This window comes from Artibeus jamaicensis, unplaced genomic scaffold, assembly GCF_021234435.1.
Source record: "Artibeus jamaicensis isolate MK-2021 breed Jamaican fruit bat unplaced genomic scaffold, CSHL_Jam_final contig_354, whole genome shotgun sequence".
NCBI lineage: Eukaryota > Metazoa > Chordata > Mammalia > Chiroptera > Phyllostomidae > Artibeus > Artibeus jamaicensis.
In genome coordinates, this window is record NW_026521803.1 from 9518444 (window position 1) to 9544554 (window position 26111).

At 43.8% G+C, this 26111-nt stretch overlaps 1 protein-coding gene across 8 annotated transcripts in view; it reads right to left on the reverse strand.

Annotated features, from left to right (window-relative positions):
- Positions 1 to 3873: 3873 nt before the first annotated feature.
- The window catches only part of ANKRD29 (ankyrin repeat domain 29), a 49760-nt gene continuing 27522 nt past the window's right edge, over positions 3874 to 26111 (reverse strand). For 6 of the 8 annotated variants that reach the window (XM_053664174.1, XM_053664176.1, XM_053664171.1 and 3 more), the window contains 6 exons: positions 25965 to 26063; positions 20798 to 20896; positions 13428 to 13526; positions 11454 to 11549; positions 9130 to 9228; positions 3874 to 6275 (listed from right to left, as the gene is read on the reverse strand). In XM_053664174.1, coding sequence (XP_053520149.1) covers positions 6192 to 6275; positions 9130 to 9228; positions 11454 to 11549; positions 13428 to 13526; positions 20798 to 20896; positions 25965 to 26063 — 576 coding nt within the window. In that variant the 3' untranslated portion in view covers positions 3874 to 6191. Of the gene's footprint in view, positions 6276 to 6961; positions 7311 to 9129; positions 9229 to 11453; positions 11550 to 13427; positions 13527 to 20797; positions 20897 to 25964; positions 26064 to 26111 lie in introns of those variants that run through there. The other 2 variants (XM_053664172.1, XM_053664175.1) reach the window with 2 other exon arrangements.

Sequence of the window (26111 nt, forward strand, 5' to 3'; positions counted from 1 at the left end):
CCAACCCGGAGGTAGCCACTGTTCTGACTTCTACCACCATAAATTGATCTTGCTTGGTCTTAACCTTCATGTCAACAGAAGCCTTCTCTTTTGTGTCTGGTTTATTTCACCCAATGTTGTGAGATGTGTGGATGGTGGAGATCCTAAGAAATGAGAATCATTCTCATTACCCACAGTAGTAATTCATCCTTTTTAATTACTGAGTAGTATTCCATGATATAAAACTACGTGGTGGACATTTAGCTTGTTTCCAGTTTTGGCTATTTTGGGGTTATGAACATTCTTGTAGATGTCTTTTGTTTGAAATATGTACTCAATTCTTTTGGGTTCTGTGATAGACTTTCAAAACTCCATACTTAAGTGAGCTCAATTTCACTGATGTCTTCATGGCCAGGGGTTCTGACTGACAGCAACAGGGCAATGTCAGTCACACTTATGGTAAAATGTCCACCCTAGAGAGGGCACTTGATTTGGTCATTGATCCAGTCATGTGCTGTGGTGGAGTTTCCACTCAGATATGATGCTGCTGGCATGGGAATAACTGAAACTCGGCAGCCAGACTTCACAATGCTGTTTCCTTCTTTGGAGAGTGCAGTCTAGACACAGCTGCCTCAGCCTGGGGTGGTCTGGGGTCTAATCTTTCTTAATATAAAGAGTCCAACTCTCGTAAACTGAAGACTGACTTTTAGGGCTATTCTTACATGTCCAACTGCAGGAAGGGGTTAGAATAACAGCATTTCTCATTAAAATTAGAGGGTTCCATCCAAGTGAGGGAGGGAAGACACCAAAGGTGGGAGAAGTAATCCTTTCCGATAAAGCTGATAAGGCATCTGAGAACTGAAGGTCTTTAATAACTTCCAATTGTTAAAACATGACTTCGCTCATAGTTTAAAATTATCTTAAAGTATTGCTAAAAAGGGTAAGAGCACCAGGAAAAGATTCTGAGACTTCCCAGCCCCACTAATGTATAAATTATTTAACTAAGGGCTAAGTATAGTAGTCAGAGAGCCCGGAGAAAATGCCTGTTCGTCTTACCGGTATATCTCATTGTGTTTGGTAGGTTAGATAAAGAGACTCCCTCTGTCAGCTAGAGGAGTGTGAAATAAATCATTCTAATTTTGCTAAAAGAGCGTATAACTTGTTTGTTTATTGTTTTCCTCCTTGTTTTGAAGCACAGGCAAGTGCAAGGGCATGAAGTGATGGGGACAATGGCATGAAAACCCCGACCATGGTGTGGCTCTGTCCTGCTTCCACGCACTGAACCCCCTAATTAAAACCAATCACCCAATATAATAAACGTACTCTCTCTCATTTTACCAGTAAGGTAGTGCGACATTAACTCACAGGCCCACCGGCATTGCACCATACGGATCTTGCATCTTTCTACTGGGGCACAAAGCACTTTCTTTACTGGTGACAAAGCAGCGGCGATGCATTCTGAGAGTTGCTAGCAATTCCTAGAAAGTGTTAGCAGTGGCTGCATGAATACAATTCCAGCAATCACAACTAGAATTATTTTGAGACAACTATTTACTTTAACTTTAGCTTTAGGTCCTGACCAGTTGCTAGGACCTGTCACCCTTAGCCTGTGCTAGAGTTCTGCGCGGACTGACCAAGCTCACCAGGGCCGAAGTCACGGGGCAGACGTCAGTCCCGAGTTTGTGCTGTACAGCCAGCCCTCGTGTTCTATGGCCACACTTCGTCAAGGGGCTTGTTGCCCACTCTCTCTCCTCAGGATTTTCTCCTCCCTTGATGATGTATGTTTCACTTTCCACTCCTGTCCATTTCATTTTTGCTAACTTCCCTTTTTGCTTGAAAGTTCTTCCCAGTTCTCTTCTCTCACCAGTCTCCCTCTTTCACCCCATGACTTCGACCATCACTTCTACACAGATGATGCTCAAAATCAGCTAATAAGCTTGTCCAACACATTAGCTGCTCTTTACACTTGCCTTCTGGAATCTATTTCACACATTCTTCAAACTAAACATGTCCAAAACTCTCTCTTTCTCTCCTGCCCCCAAATTCCTCTGTTCTTCCCTATTACCTAACACAGTTATTGGCACTGTCCACATGAAAATCTTGTGTGGAAAAAAAGTTGACATAGCAGACCTGACACTGTTATCCTTAGAAGTTCTTGCTTACAAGGCTGGCTGGTGCCTGGGGACTTGGCCATCAAACAGTTCCCTATGCTGATATAAGACTTTCCCTAAATGATACTGGCTCAGTGTGCCTGCACTGTTTACATGGTGTGGTTTATGCTGAATGCCTGTTTTCGTCTGGAAGTCTGGAGTTTTGGTGAATGCTAGATGGAGGGTGCCTATGTGACCAGATCTCAGTTAAAAGCCTGAGCAAGTCTCTGATGAGCATCCCCAGGAGATAAGACTTCACAATGTTGTCACACCTTGTTGCTAGAGGAATTAAGCTCGTCCTGTGACCCCACTGGTAGGACTCTTGAAAGCTCACACCCGATCTCCTCTATCTTCATTTCCCTTTCCCTTCACTGATTTCACTATATATCCTCTTGCTGCAAATCACTGAACCTGGGGGTGGTCTTACAGTCCCCTGACATACCTTAGTATGATTCCTAACTCTCTTTTCCTTACTGTGTTGAATTAATCACCAAAGCTATCGTTAGATCTATCTCTGTTTTGAAGAATTTGCTCAGTATTCTCCACTGTTGCCTCCTTCATGCTGCAACTGTGACTCCATCTGGACAAAACTGTCCGCCGCTCTGCCACTAACAACAGCAAAACCCGAGGGCTGCAGGACAGCACCAAGCCAGCACTCGGGGGGCAGTGATCTCTCAAACCCAGCTTCCTCAGCTGCAAGACCTGCCTATTTCAGAGGGTTGTTGGCTGGGCTAAGTAAGAAAATGCTTATTAACTTTGTAAGATTATCTATGTAAAATGCTTAGCATGAAACAATACTTCAGCAAATGTTATCGGCTGTTTCTATTGTTATTACTAATAATCTGCACACTCTACGTGTGAGGCTCAGCCTGTTCTGGCACCAAAGCCATTCTGATACGAGATTAGGGCCTCAGCTTCTCACTTCTGTAATCTGCAGGGCGGGCCCACCTGGAAACACAGGCATCTCCGTCGGATTTCGAGTAGCCTGGCATTTGGGGTGCTGTTGTTCCCCAACTAGGTGTGCCAGGGTGCGGCAATGATGAGACAGAGCTGCCTTGTGTTTGCAGAGGATGAGATGGAGAGGGGAGGCTGCGATGGCCGTGGAGGTCTCCAGATTCCTGATGTTACCACTACAAATATTTGTTTCCTAAACAAGAAGCGGTGCAAAACCACCAGCTATTTCAGAAGGAAAAGCCACCGTGAAGGACTGGAGAGCCAGGAGCATCACAGACAGTGAAAACAGAAATCAAGGCACTCTCTCTGCCACACTCGAAATCAGTATGTGAGGTGATGAATGTGTCAGTTAATTAGACGGGGGACCCTTTCACAAGCTACACAGGAGACCTTGGAATCACTGCACACCTTTCTGTTCAGACCACTGCCAGACAGCAAGCCATAATCTTTTTGCCAATGAAGGGTCTTGCCTTCCCTTTGTAAGAGACGCAGCCTCTGTGAAGTGCCACATAATGAGGTATGCCTGCATCAAATCATCCTGATGTACAAGTAAGAGTTTCTATGTTTAGTATATTCTGGGAGTTCCAGGGATTTTTTGTCTGAATAAAAAACCTTTTGGGATCATTACAAAAGTCACCCACAATAGAAATAATGAAATCATAGGTTCCTGAGTAACACAAAGCTTACAGAGCTGAATCATTAACTCTAAAATTCCATTTTATTAAAAACCACAGAAATGACTTCTGATGAAAAACAAACAGGAAAAAGCAGCAAAGGCAAATTGGGAGTATATTAACTTTATTTTGAATTATAACAACCTGGAATATTTCATCAAACAAATAGACATAATGAAAAACTTTAGTGGTTCAATTAAGCAAATAATTTGCATAAGAATTGCCAGTTCTAAGCCTTAGAATGCAGAGCTCATTGAACTGTGAATTAGATGAACATAAAGTAAAAATTTACTTGTGTGCAAAATGAACGCCATTTAACGTTGAATAACAGACCTTTTTTTCAGTCTTTGGTGATTGACTTACACAATCTACTACCTTCTGTGCAGGAGATTACAGCCTTCCACCCTAGAGACCTCTCATTGAGAAGAGGCCTCCATGTTGTTAAAGCTACCAGATTAATTTTTAATGCCCTAATGTTGAACATTACCCACATAAAATGATCTAATGAATGGGCCAAGGAAAATATATTTTATTGAAAACAATATTACGTGTGTGATTTCATCCCATTTTGGACTTTTGGAACTTTGCTAGTAGTACCTATAAAACTGTTGTGATTTTGATCAGTGGGGGGCAGCCATTTTTGGCCTAAGCACTCTAACTAATGGAAAAACATGTAAAAATTTAAGGCCATATTATTTTCCTCTTCAAAATAAATATAACTTTATGAAATTCCCACAGTGGGGGAGAATGTATAACTACAATTTTGCTGAATAAAAGAAAGTCAAAGAGGAAACTGGCACTGCCTTTCAGCGACTAAAATCTTTGTGGACGGGCCTTCTAGCAATATAGACTGCCGTCTAATCTTTCGTTCTGAAATGGGACTGCAGGCGTGCTGCCTTGTGAGTCAGGCTGCAGGTGTGTCTGGGGACTGTGGGTTGTCACTACTGGCTTTGCTTGTGACACTGACTGAAATAAGCTGATTTTGGTTGACTGATTATTTTACTGATCATAACAAACTTTAAGAGAATGTCCTCTAATTTCAAAATTATACTCTATTATTTGCCGGCTTAAAGAAACTGCTTTTAGTGACAGTGCAAGATGGTTAAAAAAATCTCTTGGGATTACATCTCCCTCCATTTTAACATGTAGTTACATGGAGCACTGGCTGCAAACCAGAGCAGAACATGAACAAGAAAACAAAAGATGCGTTTTTCAGTAACAGAAACGCCATCAGCGTCTAACACGGCAGGTTGCAGACAGAAGGGTCGGTCTATGTGTGTGCAGTTAGTAGGCACCGAATGAGGCAGGTAGACACCACTGGCTGTAAAGTGCATCAATTACAAATTTGACACCTGTTCTCAAGGGAGCATTTCAATAAAACACGGGTTTCTTTCTTGGAATCATTCAACGCATGCACAGATGAACACTTACTAAATACTAATAACAGTCTTTTATTACTTATACCCTTCAATAGTGATAGCGACATATTGTACTTGCACACATCATGTTTTATCTAAGGGCTGAGAAGTCACTGTATCAAGCAATGTGACTCGGAAGCTCGAGATTCTGCAGCATGTTAAACCTCCTTAGTTACGGCACAGGAAGTAGATTCCCAATAACAGAACCAGAGTAAAAGCTCAAAGGAACAAGCCTACATTTCGTGTCATTTGTAATTTTCTGAATTTCCAAATTTGCCACTTGTGTACTACCATACTGACACTATGGACAACAGGTAGAAAGGATTTTTACACATTAGGAAGAACATGAGGATCCATTCACAAATGAGCATTTTTGTCTTTTGTATAGTGCAATAGCCCATCTTTGAAAAGCACATGGAGGAATGTCAGAAATGGCTTTTTAATAACACAACTTTACACTTCATTAAGTCTTAGTAACCATGGCTATACTCCTTGGGTAGAAGAAAACATTTTACACTGGAATGACATACATGTTTATGTGTAAAACAGAATGGAGGTATATATTTTAGCGCATTTACATTTAACACAAAAGCAAAAGTGCATTGATACACTGAAGGTTGGACTTTCAGTCTTTTAAAGGCTTACGATATTTCTGTCTTCTTATTTAAAGCGCTTGGAAGGTTTCGCAATGAAAAGTTTAACTACTAACAATTAGAGAAACCCAAGCTAGTACAGTTTAAAATGAGTTTCTGTGGAACCCGAGAAACTGCCAGGCCCCACCGGAGCGGGGTCTTGGGCCAGTGCGAGAAGGAGAAGCCCGTGCAGGTGAGGGAAGGGGTCCCTGAGCTGCTCTGTTCCTGCTTCAGGGCATGAAGCACAGCTCTTCTTGGGCAGGGACCCAGGGCGGGCATTCAGAGCATTTTCTGTCTTAAAAGAATTTCCAACACTATTTGAAAGCAATTTCTAGTTGGACAATGTGGTTAAATTTCTACCTTTTAGTCACATTTACATCTAAGTTAGCTCTTCCTGCGTCCTTCTTTACTTCGGAGGAGGCGTAATATACGCTCGTTTTGGGTTAGTTCTGCAGGAAGTTTATTGGCCTGAAAGGAGATCAGATGGGCATTAGTGAATTCCAGTAGTCGTGTGGTTTCAGGGGCTCCACAGGGGGCGCTGTGACCCAAACTGGCTTCTCCACTGGTGAAAAACCCCACTGGACTCTCCGTTTTGTATCAAGCCATTCAAGGTCTCTTTTAAATGTCAAAATATCACCAGGTATTTTCTTCCCTCACTGTTAAGGTCATTGCTCTATCTAGTCGTACCTCTTACTAGGCTGCAACCTCCTGGATGCCAGGGTCTGTGTCTTATCCATCTGTGTGTCTCATTTCCAGCACCGTGACTGGCATATCTGGCATGTGCTCAATACCGGTAACATTAAATCTGATACCTTATATTTAATTAGTTTGTTATGTGAAGCAGGCTGTGTGATAGGAACTGAGATTCAGGACAGGTATCTTTTCATGAGAAGGCCGAGTCACCTGGTTCTGTGGCCACGACTTCCCCCATTACCCATCTCACCGTATGTCCTTTCTTTTCATAGCGCTGCTGAGACACACTTCCCTGTGCATTTATTTAGTGAGTGCATCCCCACCACATGCAATAAATGTATGGGGTGGTGGTTCTCACACTTTTTAATCTCAGGATCTTTTCACATTCTTAAAAATTATTGAGGACCCCAGTGAGCTTTTGTTGTTAACCTGTTAAGAACAAAAACTGAAAAAAAGTAAAATATATTTGGTAATTTATTAAAATAACCAACCCATTACAGGTTAACATAAATGACATATTTATGAAAAAATAACCAAATTTTCAAAAACACAGTGAGAAGAGTGGCATTGTTAATAGTTTTTCATATTTTTACAATGCTTATTAGAAGACAATTGGATTCTCATATTTGCTTCTGTATCCAATCTACTGTGATATGTTGCTTTGCCTTGGTTTGAAGCACAGGAAGAAAACTCAGCTTCATATGGGTAAGTCAGAAAAGACAGGAGCCCTTGAAACCCCTTTCAGATCACTGTAGATATTCTTGTTTGATGCAACACCAACACAGGACAGGGGTAGTTGCCTAAAGGTAACTGCGATGTGGAATTTGAAACTGTATCAATGAACTTTTCCTATTCTGTTACATTAAAATCCACAGGCCTATCTAGGTACAGGTGAATTTTTTTTTTTTACCCATCCATGATTTATAACATCATACACTGGTCAGTTAGAAAATATTAGTTCACTGGCTTGTGCAGCACTTCCAAATGTTGACACATTTCATTACATAATATCAAAAGGTCACATTAGTCAGTATTACCGCTGATTCAACAACAATAGAAACCAGCCTTTAAGTGTTACGAAGCTGTTAAGCTCATTCTTCCTGTCTCCCGTTGGCCCCCACTGAATTCTCAGGCTGCTGAGGCTGGGAGACTGAGGAGCACCCGGGCTGGCCCCTGATGGCCATCTTATCCATCACAGAGCAGGACCACAGGCCACATTCACCACAGGACAGCAGCAAGCCACTCTATTGCCCACAGCTCCTGGGAGATGTGTTCTGTGTCCTCAGTTGGGGGAATCAGGAACACAGGACCCCTGCGCCCATGGGGACGGCTACAGCGTGGGGGCGGCTATTGGAGCCACTGGTTCCCCTCTCCTCAGACATCTGCCTCAAAGCTATATATTCAAGTGGCTCTAGGGGGGGTCCGAAGCCCAGCACTCTGATCACTGGAAAGTCCCCACAGCCAGCACCACAGAGATCCCAGGAAGCACACAAGGGGTTGCACTGTTCAGTTTCTATATACAGGCACTAATGTTTTCCCCTCGCCTCAATCCAGTGCTGGATGGACCAGCAACCAAGACTACCTCTTTAGGATGTCTGTGTCCAAGGTCTAAAGATAAGACAGCAATTGCATTTCAGCTGCCTTATCACTCAGCCAGGCCCGCTAATGGAAAACAAATCTAAGTAAGCCAGGAAGAGATAAGCAGAAACCTTGTCTTCAAACAGCTCCAAGGTAGGAATGAAGAGATAATAATTCCACATGTTCAGTGGAATGGAAGAGGGCCTTGGCATGTTGTTTAATTGTACTTCTTAATAGCTTCTTTAAAAATGTCATGATGTACTCTATGTTTTTGTTGTTCTTATTAATAAAATCTAACACAGCAACTGATGCTTATAAAAATTCAAATAGTGGATAAATATAAAATAAAAATTGCTTTGCATATGTTGCCCTATTGAAGGCCCCGCCTCACTTCCTCCTTCAATACTTAGTAGCTTGGTGTGTTTTCTCGAGACTCTTGCAGGCTGCAGCCCCCGTGCCCTCCCCAGTCTCTCATTTGACTGCTTCTGCAGATGCTGAAGAAGAGGAAGTACAATGACACTTTTTTTTCCTATGGCTACTGTGCATCTTCCACTCCCAAATTTGGATCAATTGTAAACTAAAGATTTTGAGCTATAAGAAACATGGGCTGGTTTTGTAACAGTGGCAGGAAGCCCTGTTAACAATACAAAAGTAACCCTTTTCCCATGTGGACACCAAATAGAGCACTAGCAATAATTCTCAACACGTGAACATCCGACTCGTGGAGGATGGAGATAAAGCACACAGCGCTGACATTGTTAGGACACTTCTTTGATGATAGAACACTCATGACCCTACTCCCCACACTACTGCCTCTCTGTACCCCTGTCAGCTGAAAATCCATGGATGATACAGGATTTCAGTGTCATTCTCTGGGTCTACACGTACTGCTCACTCGCAACCCAATGACAACCTTGCATGCTGTTACTATGCTGAAGTCAGAGGATAGTGATGGGAGCCAGAGAAATTGCCTTGGTTAAGGTAGACACTGCGTTATCTGCTTACATAGACGCCTAATGAAGTTAAAAGATGTGTAAGGTAAGGCCAGTACCTTGTTTCTCAGGGCAGGGTCTGCCCCTGCTTCCAGGAGCAGCGCGACTGTTTTAATATTCCCGCTGAGCACTGCCGCATGGAGGGCCGACGTCCCATTCTAAAAGAAAATGACAATGTGTGTCAGGAGTGAGCTCTCAGCTTGGCTGTCATCATAAACCAGCCTGAGTGATGAAACTGTAACGTGGGAGCCTTACTCTCCCTTATGTTCGAAGTCAGATCAGTATCTACTACAGCGTCCTCAGGTACACAGTAGCTGCTCAGTGTACATAGCGCCCGTGTTCTTCTGCAGGGGAAATAGGAAATCTGCTCTAGGGTGCGTGTGACCTCACGATCACCACTCAGTTTATAACAGATTAGAACTTGCTGTGGAAAAACCAGCAATGCTCTGTCAAACACATTTTTCCTACATATATAGACTGTGCTTTTTGGTGTGTCATTTGGAGCAAGACTGGAGAAATGGCTGACTAGCCAATGGGCTGACCTGCTGTATGTGCTCTGCTCACCCAGGTAGGCAGGAAAGAAACTGTGGAGTTACAGGACATGAGAGTAAGGGGATGTGGGGTGAAGAATGCCCCTGAGCCCTGAGTTGGAGCATTTCTGAGCATAGAAGGGCCTTGTGGATAAGTAGCTGACATTTCATGAAATTTACTACAAATATTTATTGAAAGAAGGAAGTGGCTACGTGCAACCATGTAGGCAGATTATGGAAGGGGAGAGAAGAGAATACCACAAACCTGATGTACAATGATAATCATATGACATCTGTTACAGAAGATCCATAGATCTTTGTATAGCACCTAAGGCAAGCTTAGTTTCCAAAGTAACTAATTATAATAAAAAAACATTCTTATTTTGTAAAAGAGCAAAATATCATGCCCAGGGAAAAACTGGGAAAACTCCTAGGGAAAACTGCAGCAAAGTAGCATTTTTCCTTGCTCTTATAATATGCAGGGTATTCACTAATCTGGTAACATTTCACTTACATAAACCTTAACCAACCTATCCATTGCCTCTGTGTGCAACATGGCCAAACATCAAAACCAGGCCAAAAAGACCTGTTTGAAATGTGACTGGATATTGCCAAGTCTATTTCTGAAGCTCATTTCTTTTGTTTATAGGAAGTTCACTTGCACAGACTATTCTTACTTTACAAACATTATTAACAAGTGCAGCTTTCTGGCTTCCGAGCTTGTGGAAGATGGGAAGAGGCTCACTGGGACAGAGGACAGGAGGCGGCGCCCTGACAACTGACAGCAGGAATGGAGCCTGGAGATATAAAGATCAGAATCGGAAAGTTCAAAATGCCTCTGGGGCCACTCAAGGGCAAGAAGACTTTACGCACTTCAATAAACCCTGAGGGTGTGGTCCAGAAAGTGCTAAGCCACTGTCCAAGTTCAGGACAGGCTTAGTGTCAAGAAAACAGAATAGTGTCCACCAGGGGTCAGCAAACTACGGTCCGTGGGCCAAATCTAATCTGCTGCCTGCTTTTCTATGTCCTGGCAAGCTAAGAATTTTTTAAAAACCAAATGAAGAAAACTATTTTGTAATGTGTCAATAGTAGATTCTAGAAACACAATGTCCAAAAATAAAGTTTCATTGGAATGCAGCCACGCTGTTTTTTACAGGATATATTTCTGTGCCTGATTTTGCACTACAATGGGTCTATTGAGCAGTCACACTGAAGATTGTGTGGCCTGGGAAGCCTAAAATATTCACTACCTGACCCTTTGTGGAAAAAGATCGCCAACCCTCGTATAGACTATGGTTTAGAAATACTTTAATCCCAGCCGATTAAGACTGAAAAGTTGTGGGGCTCTGCTTTCAGAAAGACCCGGCTCCCCAGAATGACGCATTCTCTGAGGTGTCCAGATGCTGGAGGGTGGTTTCATTTCACCCACGTTAATGGTGTGGTTCTTTGCTCCAGAGAATGAAGACAAGGAACATGAACATGTGTCCCCCGTGTTTTGTGGGGCAAATATCATGTGTTTTAGGACCTGTGGATGCATCAGATCCTAAAGCAAACCCTCCGATGACACGCCCACATGGCTGACTTTTCGACGCAGCAATTTCACTACTGTTGTCTAATGTTTGTTTTTCTGAAGAACTAGGTACTGACATACTCTGGTTTATTCTTTTTACCACCTTCTCATTTTCACCAGTATCCACAAATCTCGAACATTAAGATGTTGTAAGTATGTTCTTTCAAGCATACAAGTAACCATGTGAATTATACCCAGATTCTACCGCGGTCCCAAGTGTAGAACTCTGAATTTCTAATTTCATTTTTTTACAAGATTGGCAAAATTTCACTTTAGAGCTTACCTTCAAAATACCAAGGGTAGGTGAGAATTTCAGCAGCTCCTCTATAACATCATTATACCCTTGGTTGGCTGCTTTCAGTAATGCTGTTGTACCATCCTTGGCAGACAGGAAAACAAAAGTTGCCCATTAACAGTTTGTACGTGTTGGCTGAAAACTGAACTGTGAGTTGAGAACTAGGAATAAGCACAGACTTGCCCTGTCTCTTATTCTAGGAGCATTTTCGAGCATATTAAACAGTTAACTCTGTGTAAAAGAGTACCAGGCACAATAGGTGACTTCCTATATTATCTCAGGACCCTGCCATTTGGGGATCCATACTCTTCCAGTCACTTAGAACACTGGGTAAGGTTGGGGCTGGTGTAGCTCAGTGGATTGAGCATGGGCCTGAGAACCAAAGGATCGCAGTTCGATTTCCAGTCAGGACACATGTCTGGGTTGCAGTCCCATTCCCTGAGGGGGACGCACAAGAGGTAACCAGACATTGATATTTCTCTCCCTCTCTCTCCTTCCCTTCCGCTCTAAAGATAAATGAATAAAATCTTAAGGAAAAAAAAAGAATACTGGATAAGGGACAAGGGTAATTTAAAGAGCGTATTTTGGGGACATAATTGGACTAAAGAGGCATTCTCTGCATCCAAGACTTAGCAGAAGTTAATTGTTGCACTGTTTGCATTGATTTAAAGAATCCTTGAACTGTACTGAGTATTCTAAACTTTTAAGTGTTTTTCATTTTGTTTTCTCTCATAAGTAACCTTGCTCTAATCTACCCTCGGTTATCTATTTGATTGTGGTGGTAGAGGTGGGGGCAGAGGAGGAAGAGGATAAACTGAAATCTCTTAACAAAAAAAAGAATGCAAAAACATGTTCAAACATTAACATTCCACTTCTGTCATCACTTTTTGGTCTCTCTGAGATTTTCCAAATGCTTTTCTCTCCCGCTTTAACACAGCAAGTGCTGTGTTTGGAGGCTGCAGCTCACAGAACCCTCCTGTAGTAAAGGAAAGACCCCTCCCACGCAGCACCAATGGCTCAGCTAGAGGCAGGAAGAAAGAATGGAAAAGAGGATTTTTCTTTCCTGGCTTCAGGGTCTGTGGGAAGAAGGAAGTGGGAGAGGGGAGATGAAGTGGCCGGGAATGTGCCTTCTGACTTCCTCTTCCTGCACTCTGACTTGGAAAGGGAAGGTGGTCACATAGTAGGAGTAACACCAAGGACAAAAGTCCAGACACTGTGGAAGGAAGGAAGGAAGGAAGGAAGGAAGGAAGGAAGGAAGGAAGGAAGGAAGGAAGGAAGGAAGGAAGGAAGGAAGGAAGGAAGGAAGGAAGGAAGGAAGGAAGGAAGGAAGGAAGGAAGGAAGGACAAGTTGCTCTGAATTTCTACGGGGCATGGCCTGCTGTGGGACACACGGAGGCAGTTAGGTGACACTAGCAAAGGTGAGGTGGAGGCCAACGAGGGTTGTGGAGCAGGAGGCTGTAACTGGGGGAACCAGGAGAGGCGGGCGCAGCCTGGAGCACTGCAGGACCCCAAGCCACAGACACCCCACCTCCACACTCGGCCAGCTGCACTGCGGCCCAGTGCCAGCAGGAAGTGCAGTGGCAGCCGTCCATGCAGCCGCCAGGGACATCCCTCAAGGAAAGTCCCAGGCCCAGGCTCTTACATCCTCCATCCTGCAGTTTATCCCCAAGTCTGCTGGGGGGTGGGCTGGGGGACAAGCATGTCCAAGCAATTACACAGCTTTCTCCTTAGAGAGACTGAGCGGCACTTGCTAAGTTTCAATGGATTCATACTTTTCCTTTGTTTTCCCATTAAGCTAAGTTTCAGTGGATTCATACTCTTCCTTTGTTTTCCCACTAAACAGCAGGTGGAGGTTGGGAGGAAACCCAGCTCAGTTACAGACCAAGTGAGTTCAATCTCACAGCTTCAGTGCATGTGTTTTCACCCGAGCCCCTGGGCTGTGCCGTTGTCACTCAAACTCACATTGCGGGCGGCGTCGCGGTCAGCTCCACGCAGCAGCATCACCCTCACCACGTCGCTGTGGCCCATCTGAGACGCGATCCACAGCGGCGCTGTCCCGTCCTGCGGCAAGAGCACACCTGGGACCCCAGCAGGCCACAAAGCACCCACACAGCAGCAAGTTAACACTTGGGAAGAACTCCTCCCCAACAAGTGAAGAGGGTGATTTAAACCCAGTCACGCAGACCGGCAACTGGCAGTACCTGGACTGCTTGGGTAATCGCCAAGGCTTGATTTTGGCTGATAAAACAGCCATGTTATGGAAGGATCTGTCACCACGGAGAGTGGCAGAACTAAGTTTGAGGAACCTGGGTAGGAGAAGCCAGCCTGTCTTAATTTCCCCTGAGACTGGCGCCCCTTGTGCTCAGTGGGGGCCCTTCAGTCCCACAGAAGACCAAGGTGGGCTCTAAGGGTTGGACAAGAACACTTCTCCCAGTCTTCTATTCTCGTGTCCCGAATTCGCCAGGCCACGTAATTTTTAGGAATATTGTCTCTTCTGTGAGGTGCTTTGCAGTAGCTAGTTATAGCGGGACGACGTACGGGGTGATACTTCCTGTGTGTCATTCCCCCAACGGCCCTTTTCCTGCCAACACCAGGCCAGGAGGCTGGGCTACACTGCTCCGAGGAGAAAAGGCAAAACAGCCTCGGGACAGAGAAATCCTTGACAGCAGGGTGGTTCCTGCCCGACAGAAAGGAAAACAGGAAGCCCTTCTCTGCTGGCCAGATGTGCTAGAGAGGGAGGGTGGAGGGGCTCAGGTCGGGGAGGGTCCATGTGTCCCCTCTCCCACAGCCCAGGGGGTGAATCTGGGTTGGGTAAGCTAGGGGTGGTAGAAACACCCAGATAGATTGTGGTGAATTGCAATTAGGGAAGGATTTTTCTCCAGTTCTTGGGATAGAACCCAGAAAGCTACAAGTCCCTTACAGAAGTTCTGCATTGTGGCTGGTGCTCGAGCCTCCCAATGACTGTGGGAGTTGTCTGCACCCCAGTGCTCCTGGTCCACATTGGCTGGGAAGCTGGGCGCCCAGGGATCCCTGCCTGCCTGTGGGAAATTGGAAGGGCGAGGTAAACAGTGGCCTGGAGTACACCTGGAGCTTGGAAGATAAGACCACCGAATGTCTTGGTCTCACCAACAGAGATGACAGCAGGGCCAGTATGTGTTGGGACCTGCACAGGACGCTCAGGGACCGGAGGCTGGACAAGCCAGCACAAGACCCGAGCATCCCCACCCCTACCCCAATGCCAGATGACAGTCTGACCTCTGAGTAGGGCAAGGAGGAGGAGGAGGATCCAGAACTGACTAAACTTAACCTCCGGGGTAATTAAGATAATATGGCCCAAAGAGGCTGTTTTGGTCAGATAAGACTGACTCACTCATCAGTGAGAATAGGGGCTGAAAAACAAGATGATTCAGTTACAGGATACAGGGTTTCAGTTTTTCTGCTGGACTGTGCAGTTTCAACCCCAATGTCCCAGTCACAGCAAGCACAGGATCACTGCCTAGTGCTGTCCTGGCAGAAGGGCAGAGGACAAGGGGGTTTGAGCAGGGCGGTGGGTGACGGCAAACCAGGAGCCTAGAAGGATCTGTGGGCACTGGGGACACAGCAGGAGGACAGTGGCACCTCGATGTCTTGGGAAAGAGCAGCTGAAACAAGGCGTGGAAGAGATCTGGAGAATCCCTGTCCCTCCTTCGTCCTTGTGCAAGGACCTCTGAGAAACAGGCTTCAGTCTGAGTGTTATTCAATCATTAGCAATGAAGTACATCCCTAATTCATACTTTTAGTTTACACAGCACTTCTCCATTCATTATTTAATTGGATTCTCCCAATTCAGGAGACCCATCTATTCATTCAACGACCCAACAATTATTAATCATCTGCTTAGTCTCTGGCAAAGTACTAAAAATAAGATATGATCCCTGTCATCAAAGGAACTAAGTCTAGTGGAGAAGAGACACGGAATTTCAGTACGATTACAGTGCTACAATCAAATATGGACAAAAATGCCCCAGATGAACCAGGAAAGGGGCCCACTTACTGCATGGGGATTACAGGGTCAGCTTCACAGATGGAGTGCTGGTATCTGAGCTGAGTCCTGAATGAGGACGATTTTGCCAGGGGTTGAGGTGAAAGGGAATTCCATGTAGATACAACATTTACAGCACAGTGGCTTGGACGGGAGTGGCTGGTTCGGCAGGGTGAGAAATCCAGCAGGCATGACCCAAGGGGTGTGGGTGGGGCCCTGGGAGGCAGGAGAGGGAGTCTGGGCTCCACAAAGGGTTTTCCAGGGCTCGGGTGCTGATGCACTTCTCCCTCCTTATCTGCCCTGGGTTCCCTTGTTCTTTGTTGATACCGACACCAGAGGGCAGCCAAGGAAAGGCTGTCAGGGGCCTGTCTGATGCTTTTCTGAAGGCTTGTTTTTAGTAAAATCCTATCAATTGACACTAAAATGTAGAAAAGTGCTGAGAGGTGCTATATTGGGAACAACTATTAATATCATAACAGTAATGCTAACACTCAATTATCACCTTAATTGCAATAGTCCTAATAGGTGGAAAAAGATGTCACCATTTCCTGGCTGACCTTAGGCAAATTACTACTCTGTCTCAGTGTCTGCTTCCACAAAAATATTAGCCTCACAGAGATACTTGTGAATGAGGAAACTTATAGACAGGTGCTGAGCACAAGTACTGGCTAACAGATCCTTAGAAAATGGTAACTGAGCCCTGGCTGGTATAGCTCAGTGGATTCAGTGCAGGCCTGTGAACCAAAGGGTTGCCAGTTCAATTCCCAGTCAGGGCACAAGCCTAAGCTATGGGGCATGTCCCCAGTAGGGGGCACGTGAGAGGCAACCACACACTGATTTTTTTCTCCCTCTTTCTCCTTCTTTTCCCCTCTCTTCAAAAATAAATAAAATCTTTAAAAAAATGGTAACTGAATCTGAATATTATTTATCACGAAAAACAGTAAGCACCTTAATTTGTAATTTGTTTACAAAGCACCTCCATATGCTTTATTGAGTTTGATTCCTCCACTCTCCCCATGAGATAACAGATTAGCAGGCAGGAACAATTGGTATAATGAGATTTGGGGACACCTGTGTATTTCATTATTGGTGATAATTTCTCCCAATTTGGTTTTTGAACACTGGGAGTTCAATATGAGTTACAGCATTATGCCAAATCAAATTATTTATAAGTTGATTATCTAGTTTATGAATAAGAGACGTTTTCCTCTTCTGTATACCTCAAGTTCTGCTTCCTCTTAATTTGTCCTTACAGTGGTAAGAATGTGAAGATGACCTCACAACAAGAATGATGGGAACTAGGTCACTTCAGCTCCTTTTTGTGGAGAGAACGGGAGTAGAAAACCGCATTTAAAATATTTATACAAGTTTTTGAATGCTTCTTGACAAAAATGTATAACTTCAAAGTATATATTCAAAGTAATATATACTTCTGTTTACTTCAAAGTAAACAGAATAAATCACCATGAAGTGGAAGTTATAACCTGTAAGGCACCTTTTTTTTTAACAAAAAGAAAACGGAACGTTTAGCTTGAGGAAGGTAAGATCCATGTGGTTATGACAGAGGTCATTTACTCTTTGTGTACAAACTGAGTGGAAAATGATTAGACTCCCTCTGCACACCAAGGAAGAAGACTGAGGGGTGAGAACTACAGTTGGCTCAATGTAAGGGGGAATGAAAATGAGGGCTGTTAAAGAATAAGGAAATGGCTTTTTAAAAAAAGATTTTATTTATTTATATTTAGAAGGGAAGGGAAAAAGAAAGGGAGAGAAATATCAATGTATGGTTGCCTTTCATGAGCCCCCTTGCTGGGAACTGACCTGCAACCCAAGCATGTGCCCTGACTGGGAATCAAACTGCAATCCCCTGGTTCGCAGGCCCGCTCTCAGTCCACTGAGCTACACCAGGCAGGGCAGGAAATGGCTTTTATATCTGAAATGTAAAGGCCTTGAAGGGTGTTCCTAACATCCTACTTCTGCTTTCTCTAGGAAATGTCTGACTCCACATGCAACTTTGAGGAAAACAACATTGGGTCAAATGCTGAACCTAGACTAACATTGTTTCTCATTGAGAAATATTTCAATAATGTCTTTTCTGTGAAAAATGCTAGTGTTGTAGAGAAAATTACATGTTTCATCCTTTAAAAAGTAGATTTGACTCATATCAACTCTACTTGATGAGGACACATAAAAAGAATAGAAAAATGAGTTTTTAGATTGACTGTGAATTTAAATGATCTCTGTGACTCTTAACCTCTTTATCTAAAAACAGCTCAGCCCTGACCTGCGTGGCTTGGTTGGTTGGGCGTTGCCCAGTAACGTGGTTTCGGTCCAGGGGCAGGGCAGGCATGAGAAGGCAGCTAATCAATGTTTCTCTCCCATATCCCTGTTTCTCCCCATCCCTCCCTCTCTAAAAATTAATAATATCTTTAAAAAAATAAAACAACTTAGAAGAAAATTTTTGTCAAGTTTCAAATCAAGAACTTAGTATTTCCAAAATCTGCTTGTGGCTAGCTTTGTAATCACCATTCCCTCTCACAAAAGTACTAAATAGGTTTTCAGCTAATGTGCCAGTGACAGAGTTACAGGAAAAGCCACTCTACTACTGATCAGATTCCAGCAGCTCAGACCGAGTGTCAGCTGAATAATTTCAAGGCAACTTTGTTAATATCCTGTCACAACGTGCTATAAAATGTCAGAACTCCATAGGATGGCAGTGCAAAAATTGTTCATCAGATTTATCTACAAATATAGAGACTGAACCAGACAAATATCTTTGCCCTTATTTTGTTAGTTCAAAATTTTTCTGACAATGTGTCAGCTGAGATTTCAGAATAAAACATTGGTTTCCAAATGTCCTACCTATATAATATTCTACCATGTGCAGAACATTTTAATTTTTTTAAATTTATTTTTAGAATGAAAGGAAGGGAGGGAAGTGGGGGAAGGAGGGAGAGAGGGAGGGGGAGGAAAGAGAGAGAGAAAGAAACATCAATTTGTTGTTCTACTTATTTACACACTCCCTGGTTGATTCTTATATGTGCTCTGACCGGGGATTGAACTTGCAACCTTGGCGTATAGGGATGACACTCTAACCAACTGAGCTACTTAGCCAGGGTATGCAGGGAATTTTAATGGAAATTTTTAATTACATCTTTTTTTTAAACTTCCTCATAACTTGTGACAAAGTCAGCCAGGACTGATACCACTTTTGCCACATTTATGACACTACCTGTTTTACTGGAATGGAATTAAATATGCAGTTTACTCTCTGAGAGAAGACAGAATTTGGACTAGTCTGACCTAGTTAGAGAACCTTTTATTTATGAGCTCATGGCAAGTAGTAAAAAGATCATGGCTTTTACAGGTAAGTGGTACCTGTGGGGTACAGAGGGTATCGTGGGGTTAGTATATACTCCGTGAAAAGAAAACATTCTGTCACTCCTTCTCCCACCCCCCAAGCAATTTCTATGTTATAAAGCACATTGTTCCTGAACAACAATCTTCTCAGAGCTGGGCTCTCAAAATTCCAAATAGTGGCAATAGACAGTCTTTGGCAGGGCATGTCACTTGCTCCTTGACCTGAGGGCAGAGCCCTCCCACTCCCAGGCCAGGCCACCCACGTTGGCCCCGCTGTCCCCACTTCTGAGGAATGGAAAACACTGTGGGTGCTGTGGCTCCCACTGCGATGTGGGTTCACCTGTAACTTCTGGGTTTCGACATCACCACATGACCCAATTTAGCTTTAAATGTACACAATACAGGCAGCCTTAGAAATATAACCTTACGCCAACATGACTTTTACAAATAGTTCCTTAGGCATATGAATAATACAATGTATTTTACAAATAGATTTGTCAAAACACCAGAAGTTATTTTAGAAGTATGTACAACAGAGACACACATGGAGAGACAGACTGACTTGATAATCTCTCATTTCTAAATTCACGGTGGCATCCTCAATAACGACCTCTAAATCAAACTTACCCAACCTAAATATAACCAATTCTTTTTAATTAGTAAAATGAGGCCTCTGGTTAAGAATAAATCAACAATTTCAAAATAGGAAGGACCAACAAGAAATCTTAAATTCAAATCCCCAAATGTCAGTTCCAGCAGGAACTTTTCAGAAAGTTTCTTTTTCCAGAAATATTCCTGAGGCTATCTAAACTTAAAAATATCTTTAAAATGCTAAAAATATAATCTTACATTCATAGCAGTGTCTGGCACATGTTAAGTTCTCAAGAAATACTGACTGAACATTAAATAAAGCAATCATCGAAAATGGGGGAGCTTGAAGAGATCGCCAGGATCATTCTGTCCAGCTTCCTACATTTCAGATGTCCAGAGAGGCTGATTCATTTGCTTAAAACCACACAGCTAGTTATTGGCAGAGCTGGATCTAGAACTCAGGATTCCTGATCTCAAACCCACTTTGCCCAATGGCTTTCTTTTCATGGGTTCCTCATGCACCTGGACTTTTATAGATTGAAAAAACCCGTGGTCAAGAACTTGTATCAGCCTTAAGGTTCCCATAGCTATTCACTACGTGAGCACACAGGCACTGTCAAAGCAGGTCACAGTACGGTGGGAACCTGCCTGGGGGTCCTTTATAGGCAAGAAATAGGTTTGACTTTTCCCTAGCAAACTACCTTTAAAATAAAGTTCCCTTAACCTGAAATGTTCTGTTAAAAACAAATTAATTAAGGCAGAAATAGTTCCTACGTAAAAGAAGCTATAATGACTTATATTGAGATGGTTTTTCACCATTTCTAACTGAGGCCTATATTACCTTGCATTCTGTTCCTTTAAGTAGCAATTAACTGGTTTACCAGATGTTGGTAATGAAGCCTTAATAGCATTATAATTGTGAGAGATGAAGGTGTGGAACCTACTAAAGACTGCAGGGCCTCCTCTGCCTGGTGGAAGAAGTGGGGGTAGGAGGTAAGGCAGCACATCAGTGGAGGGACTGGGCCGGGCGGGCAAGGCTGCCAACGCTCCTCTGTTCCCCTATGTCCCAGACTGGCCTGCTCTCACTACCTCAGCGCAGCCAAAATTTATTTGAACAGGAGGTGGCAGAGTGTGAACTTGACCTCAAATACCAAACACCCAAGTTTTAAAAATAATAAAAGGTGATGTCACCCTGATTTCAGGAAAGCCCGAAGCAAAGAACAGAAGAAACCCTAATGAAAGATTAACCTGTGTCACAGAAGCAAAGGATTTAAAGACACAGAGCTGCCCGGCTGCCCAGGCGAACGCTGCTGCAGGTGAGCTGCCCTCCCACCCACCGCTCCGTGCACGCGGGCTTTACCTGCCTCGGCTGGTTGACCTTAGCTCCTGAAGACAACAGTAACCGAGTCACATCCAAGTAACCGCCTTGGGCGGCCAGGAAGAGTGCTGTAGCCCCGTCCTGAGAGACAGTGAAGTGAACGTGTTAAAAGAATCATCTTTCACATTTATTTTAAAAGAAATGATCTTTTAAATTACATATATTCAACACAACTATCCATTTCTACCCCCCCTTTTCATATGTGTAGTTAACGTTTTATTTTTTGAAGAATGATTCTAAAAGATCACACAAAGTCAGACTGAAAGGTAAAGTTTAAAATAGACAGCATTTTTAAAAAGTTTATTTATTTATTTTTAGACAGAGGGGAAGGGAAAGGGAAAGACAGGGAGAGAAACATCAATGTGTGGCTGCCTCTTGTGTGACCCTACTGGGGACCTGGCCTGCAACCCAGGCATGTGCCCTGACTTGGAATCCAACTGGCAACCCTTTGGTTCACAGGATTGCCCTCAATCCACTGAGCTACTCCAGCCAGGGCTAAAATAGACAGTTTTATAAGGATAAGTTATGATGCATATAATGACTTCACAAAATCTTGATCCTAGAGCTTATGATATTTTTGGTTGGTGGTAGCATCTAGGTTTTCCAAATATCAAGTCACATTTTTCTCTTGTGTGTATAGACTTCTCATTGGCTGCTTTCTGCTTTTGTTGCACAATCTGAGTCCATCCACGTTTTAATTAGATTTAAAAGTACATTCATTTAACACAATTTTCCATTTCAACCCTTCCGTCAGTTAAAAGCAGAGCCTTAGTTAAAAAACAAACAAAAAGTAGTCTACAACTCCAGTCAACATGGCAGCGCAGGCAGGCATGGTCCCCTCTTCACACTACCACGTCAAAACTACAACCAAAACACAGAAAAACCGTCACTCAGAACCATCAGAAATCGAGTTCGGAATTACAGAAACCACAACCACGCAGACTGGCTGGAGGAGTGCAAACGTGGAATGGGCTGATCACACACCCACTTTTGGATAAAAATTCGGAAGGGATATCACGGGAGTAAGGGCCCCCATCCCAGGGTTTCTGGTGCCAAGAAGATGAGTCCCCGCAACTTCTGGCTGCAAAAACCGGTAGGGATTGAGTTGGTGGAAGAAACTCCTGGAGTCCTGAGCAGTTCCTCTTAAAAAACCCACACACAGACTCACCTACTCAGACTCACCCCCTCTGACCTCCAGCAATAGGTAGCAGCTTTGAAGGCACCAGTGGCACAGAGGGAGACACTGAAGTGTCTGGCATCGAGGAGAACAGAGGCCACAGTCCCTTTGCTAAAGCCTCCCCTCACAGAGCTGGCAAGCTGGTATCATATCTGAGCCTCCATCCACCTAGCTAACACTGTTTGACCCACATTAGAGATCCCCAGAGACTCCACCCCACCCACCTTATGGCCCACCCAAGCCGCTTTTCCATATGAACGCTGGTCTCGGCTCATGCTTCACCACTTCCTAAATCCTCTGTAATAAGCAACAGCTGGACTCACTGAACCTCAGGCACAATGCTGATTCACAGCTTGACTTGCCTAGAAATCTACACGCCCAGTACAAGGAGCAGCCATCTCAGAAGCTTTATAGCTCAGGCAGGGCAGCCCCAGACAAAACACGGGTGGGGCTGACCTTGGCCTGCATCATTCAGGAAACCCCAGATCCAGCACACTCAGTGGACAGCTACAGACCATCTCAGAGAACCACCACCATGTCCCTGCACAGCTGACCCTCCACAGAAGGTGGAGGTTGCTGGTTAATGGTCACAGACAGTCCTTACAGCTGACTGGCCTGGCTCCCATTGATCTGCCATCAGCAACCAAGGCTCAACTACAAGAGGAGGGTGTATTTAGTTCACACAAAGTACCCAGCCTGGATCATAGGGGAGGCTGTGCCACTGGACCCTACGGGACACCTACTACATTAGGCCACACTACCAAGACATGGAGGCAAAGCAGCTCTACCTAATACATAAGTACAAACACAGGAAGGCTGCCACAATGAGGAGGCAAGGAAACATGGCCCAAATGGAAGACAGATCAAAACTCCAGAAAAAGAGCTGAATGGAATGGAGATAAGCAATCCATTAGATGCAGAGTTCAAAACACTGTTTATAAGGATGTCCAAGGAACTTAGTAAGGACATCAGCAGCATAAAAAAGATCTGGTCAAAAACAGAGGCTACATTAATTAAAATAAAGAACCATTTACAGGTTAACAGTAGAGTGGATGAAGCTGAAATTCAAATCAGTGATCTGGAACATAAGGAAGCAAAAAACAACATATCAGAACAAGAAGAAAAGAAGAATCCCAAAAGAGGTGTACAATATAAGCAGCCTCTGGAACAACTTCAAGAGGTCCAACATTCACATCTTAGGGGTGCCAGGAGGAGAAAAGAAAAAGCAAGAAATTGGAACTCTATTTGAAAAATTAAGGAAAGAAAATTTACCTAATTTTTGTGAAGAAAATAGACATGCAGGTCCAAACTAAACAAACAAGAAGGACAGAGACAGACAGAATCATGAATGCAAAGAGTGTTTCGTTGGTTGCCAGATGGGAATGGGGTATGGGAGAGTGGGTGAGAGGTGAGGGCATTAAGAAGTACAAATAGGTAGTTACAGAATAGCCATGGGGGTGTAAAGTACAGTACAGGAAATGGAGTAGCCAAACAACTTCCAGGCATGACCCATGGACATGAACAATGGTGGGGGGACTGCCTGAGGGAGTGGGGGTACTGTGTGGAGGCGGGGCAAAGGGGGAAAAATCAGAACAATTGTAATAGCATAATCAATTAAAATTTTAAACATGAAAGAAGTCTTAATAAAAGCAGAACAAAAAACTGCTTTGTGTGCTTTTATGGTTCAGGAGTACAGAGTGTCCTTTTAACTAGATCTTTCCTACTCCCTTCTCATTCTTGCCCCCTTATCCATGTTGCCCCAATGTGCAGTCTCTCCAAGCTCTGAAGCATAAGACACTCTCAGAATAACTGCTTTAGTAAGAATATGAACTTGCCCCATGCTAGCCCAGCAGACGCCCATAACACCTACGTATGTAACTAAGCAATCTTTCATAAAAGCCCAAAGCAAGTGCTTTCCCCCCAATTTTCTTCAGTTTTCTTTTTAACTGGGTATCTATGTCCTCTGGTCATTTCTTTTTTCTCAAAGGCATGTCACTGGGCAGTCTGGACAACACATGGGTCAGCTGAGGGCATGCACCCTCGGCCGCTGTTCATCTCACACGCACAGGCCATGGTGGGCTTCGTTCCTCTCGGACAGCAGTGGAAAACCCAAGCAACCCCAGCTAATTACTGCCCTCCCATCGGGAACAATTACCACAGGTTTAAAATACAAAGCACCTTTCCCTGCAAGTCCAACCATGTGGAGGGTGCTGGATTTCCAGTGGGAGTCAGCTGAGCTGCCAGACTCCCCTCGAGGCAATCATTAAAAAATTAATTAGCCTGTACAGAGTTTTAAACAGTTGTCTGATAATGGGAATGACATTTTTCAGCTGCTCCTCACTGTGTTGCCACAGGAAGTCTTCCATGAGCTCAGCAGCTCATAACCCATAGGAAGTTTCTAAAACCAGTGTCTGTGCGCTGGGTTTTACTGTGCATTACAAACTTCTGTCTAGTTTTCAGGGGTCAGTGACGGGGATTCCCCATATTTCAACTGTTTTTCATGAAAACATTTACACTGGACTCTTTGGGAAAGTCTTAATAGAAAATGTAAGTTCTGGTGCATGAAATTTCGAGTCACCTTATAATAGAGATAAATTTACAATGAAAATGGGCTCTCCCCAAACTCCACGTTTCTAAGATTTTGTGCCACCCTGATGAAACTTATGGCAGAATATTATCTGACAGGAGCAACTCTATGCTCACCATCAGTTTGGACTGCCGACTGTTGAAGCTATGAAAATCACAACATCACCGCTCATTTTCTTTTCCCAAAGACTTGGGCTCTTCCTAGTCAGCCTACACACACATTTACTGACACACACTCTCAGATACACTGCACCTACATACAGCCAAAGAAACAGCTGTAGACCTGTGTTTCTTAGCCTTGCCCACATGTCAGAACCACCTGTTGCTCAAGCTGTGCCCTTAGAGACTCTGGGCTGGGTGGCAGGTGAGGGGCTGGAAAGTGGTATTTTTTTTAAAGCTTTCTAGGTGATTCCAATGGGCAGCCAGAGATGAAAATGACTCCTTTAGACCATTATCAATTACTTCAGTCATTCAGCAGGGAATGCTGCAGGCCCAGAGTATCACAGAGTTCGAAGTAAGGAAGGTAAGGCTAGTTGCCATGTACTTCAAAGAGGTCTGTGATTTTTTCAGAGTTAACCATGTAAATGCTGGAAAGGATTTTCAAATGAAAAAGTTGACACCTACACGTCTCATTACATGTCTACGAAAGCATACAGTGCCCTGGCACAGGGCTGTCTAGGGGACAGCCTACAGGCAGGACAGCCTAAAATATGGTTCCCAGGTAACCGGAAAAGGGAATTCCTCCACCCCTCACTAGGACACTCAAGTCACTTCATCTCCCCACAATTTATTTTTTCCTCTGAAACTGGAATCACTTGTGCCACGAATCCTGTAGAACTACAATGACAGTCAATTACGAGTGCTTGGGTAATGTGCTAACTGCCGAATGGGAGCACACAGACCCACACTAGCGGTGGATGCCTTTTAAAGGACAATGTGTGCGTGCATCTCACACATCTCCATCCAGCCAACCTCACTCCTCTCCCAAATAACCTGATTTCTCCTTTTGTGTGCTCTTCCTCGCAAATAAACCCACAACAGAATTTGTTTATTTTGATTTTCAGCAAGCCCATACACTGGGCTTGTCATGCTATGAATGAGTATGTATCACATGATTTTTGAAGACCCTAATTGCACAGGTAAATGAAATATTTCACATGTAAGAGATTTAAAAGGGCAAAACAAAGATGGGTAAGTAAGATTATGCAGTTTCTCCACAGAAAAACACTACCTGGTTACCTACATGTATTTTTTTCCTTGATGTCTCAGATTAAAGTCCTATTGCTCATTGAAATATTTTTGAAACTGGCATTTCTGGCATCCAAACTTAGACTGCAAGGGTCTGTGTGAAGAGGGAATGAACAAGGCCCCGTGAAATGCACTCACACAGAGCTGGTCGTGGATGTTGGCTCCATGCTTCAGCAAGGTGTCCACCACCTGCCTGTGTCCATACTGACTGGCAGCCAAGAGGGCAGTGCCCCCGTCCTATGGGCATGCAAAGTATAAACACGTTAGAAACAGCACAGGCACAAA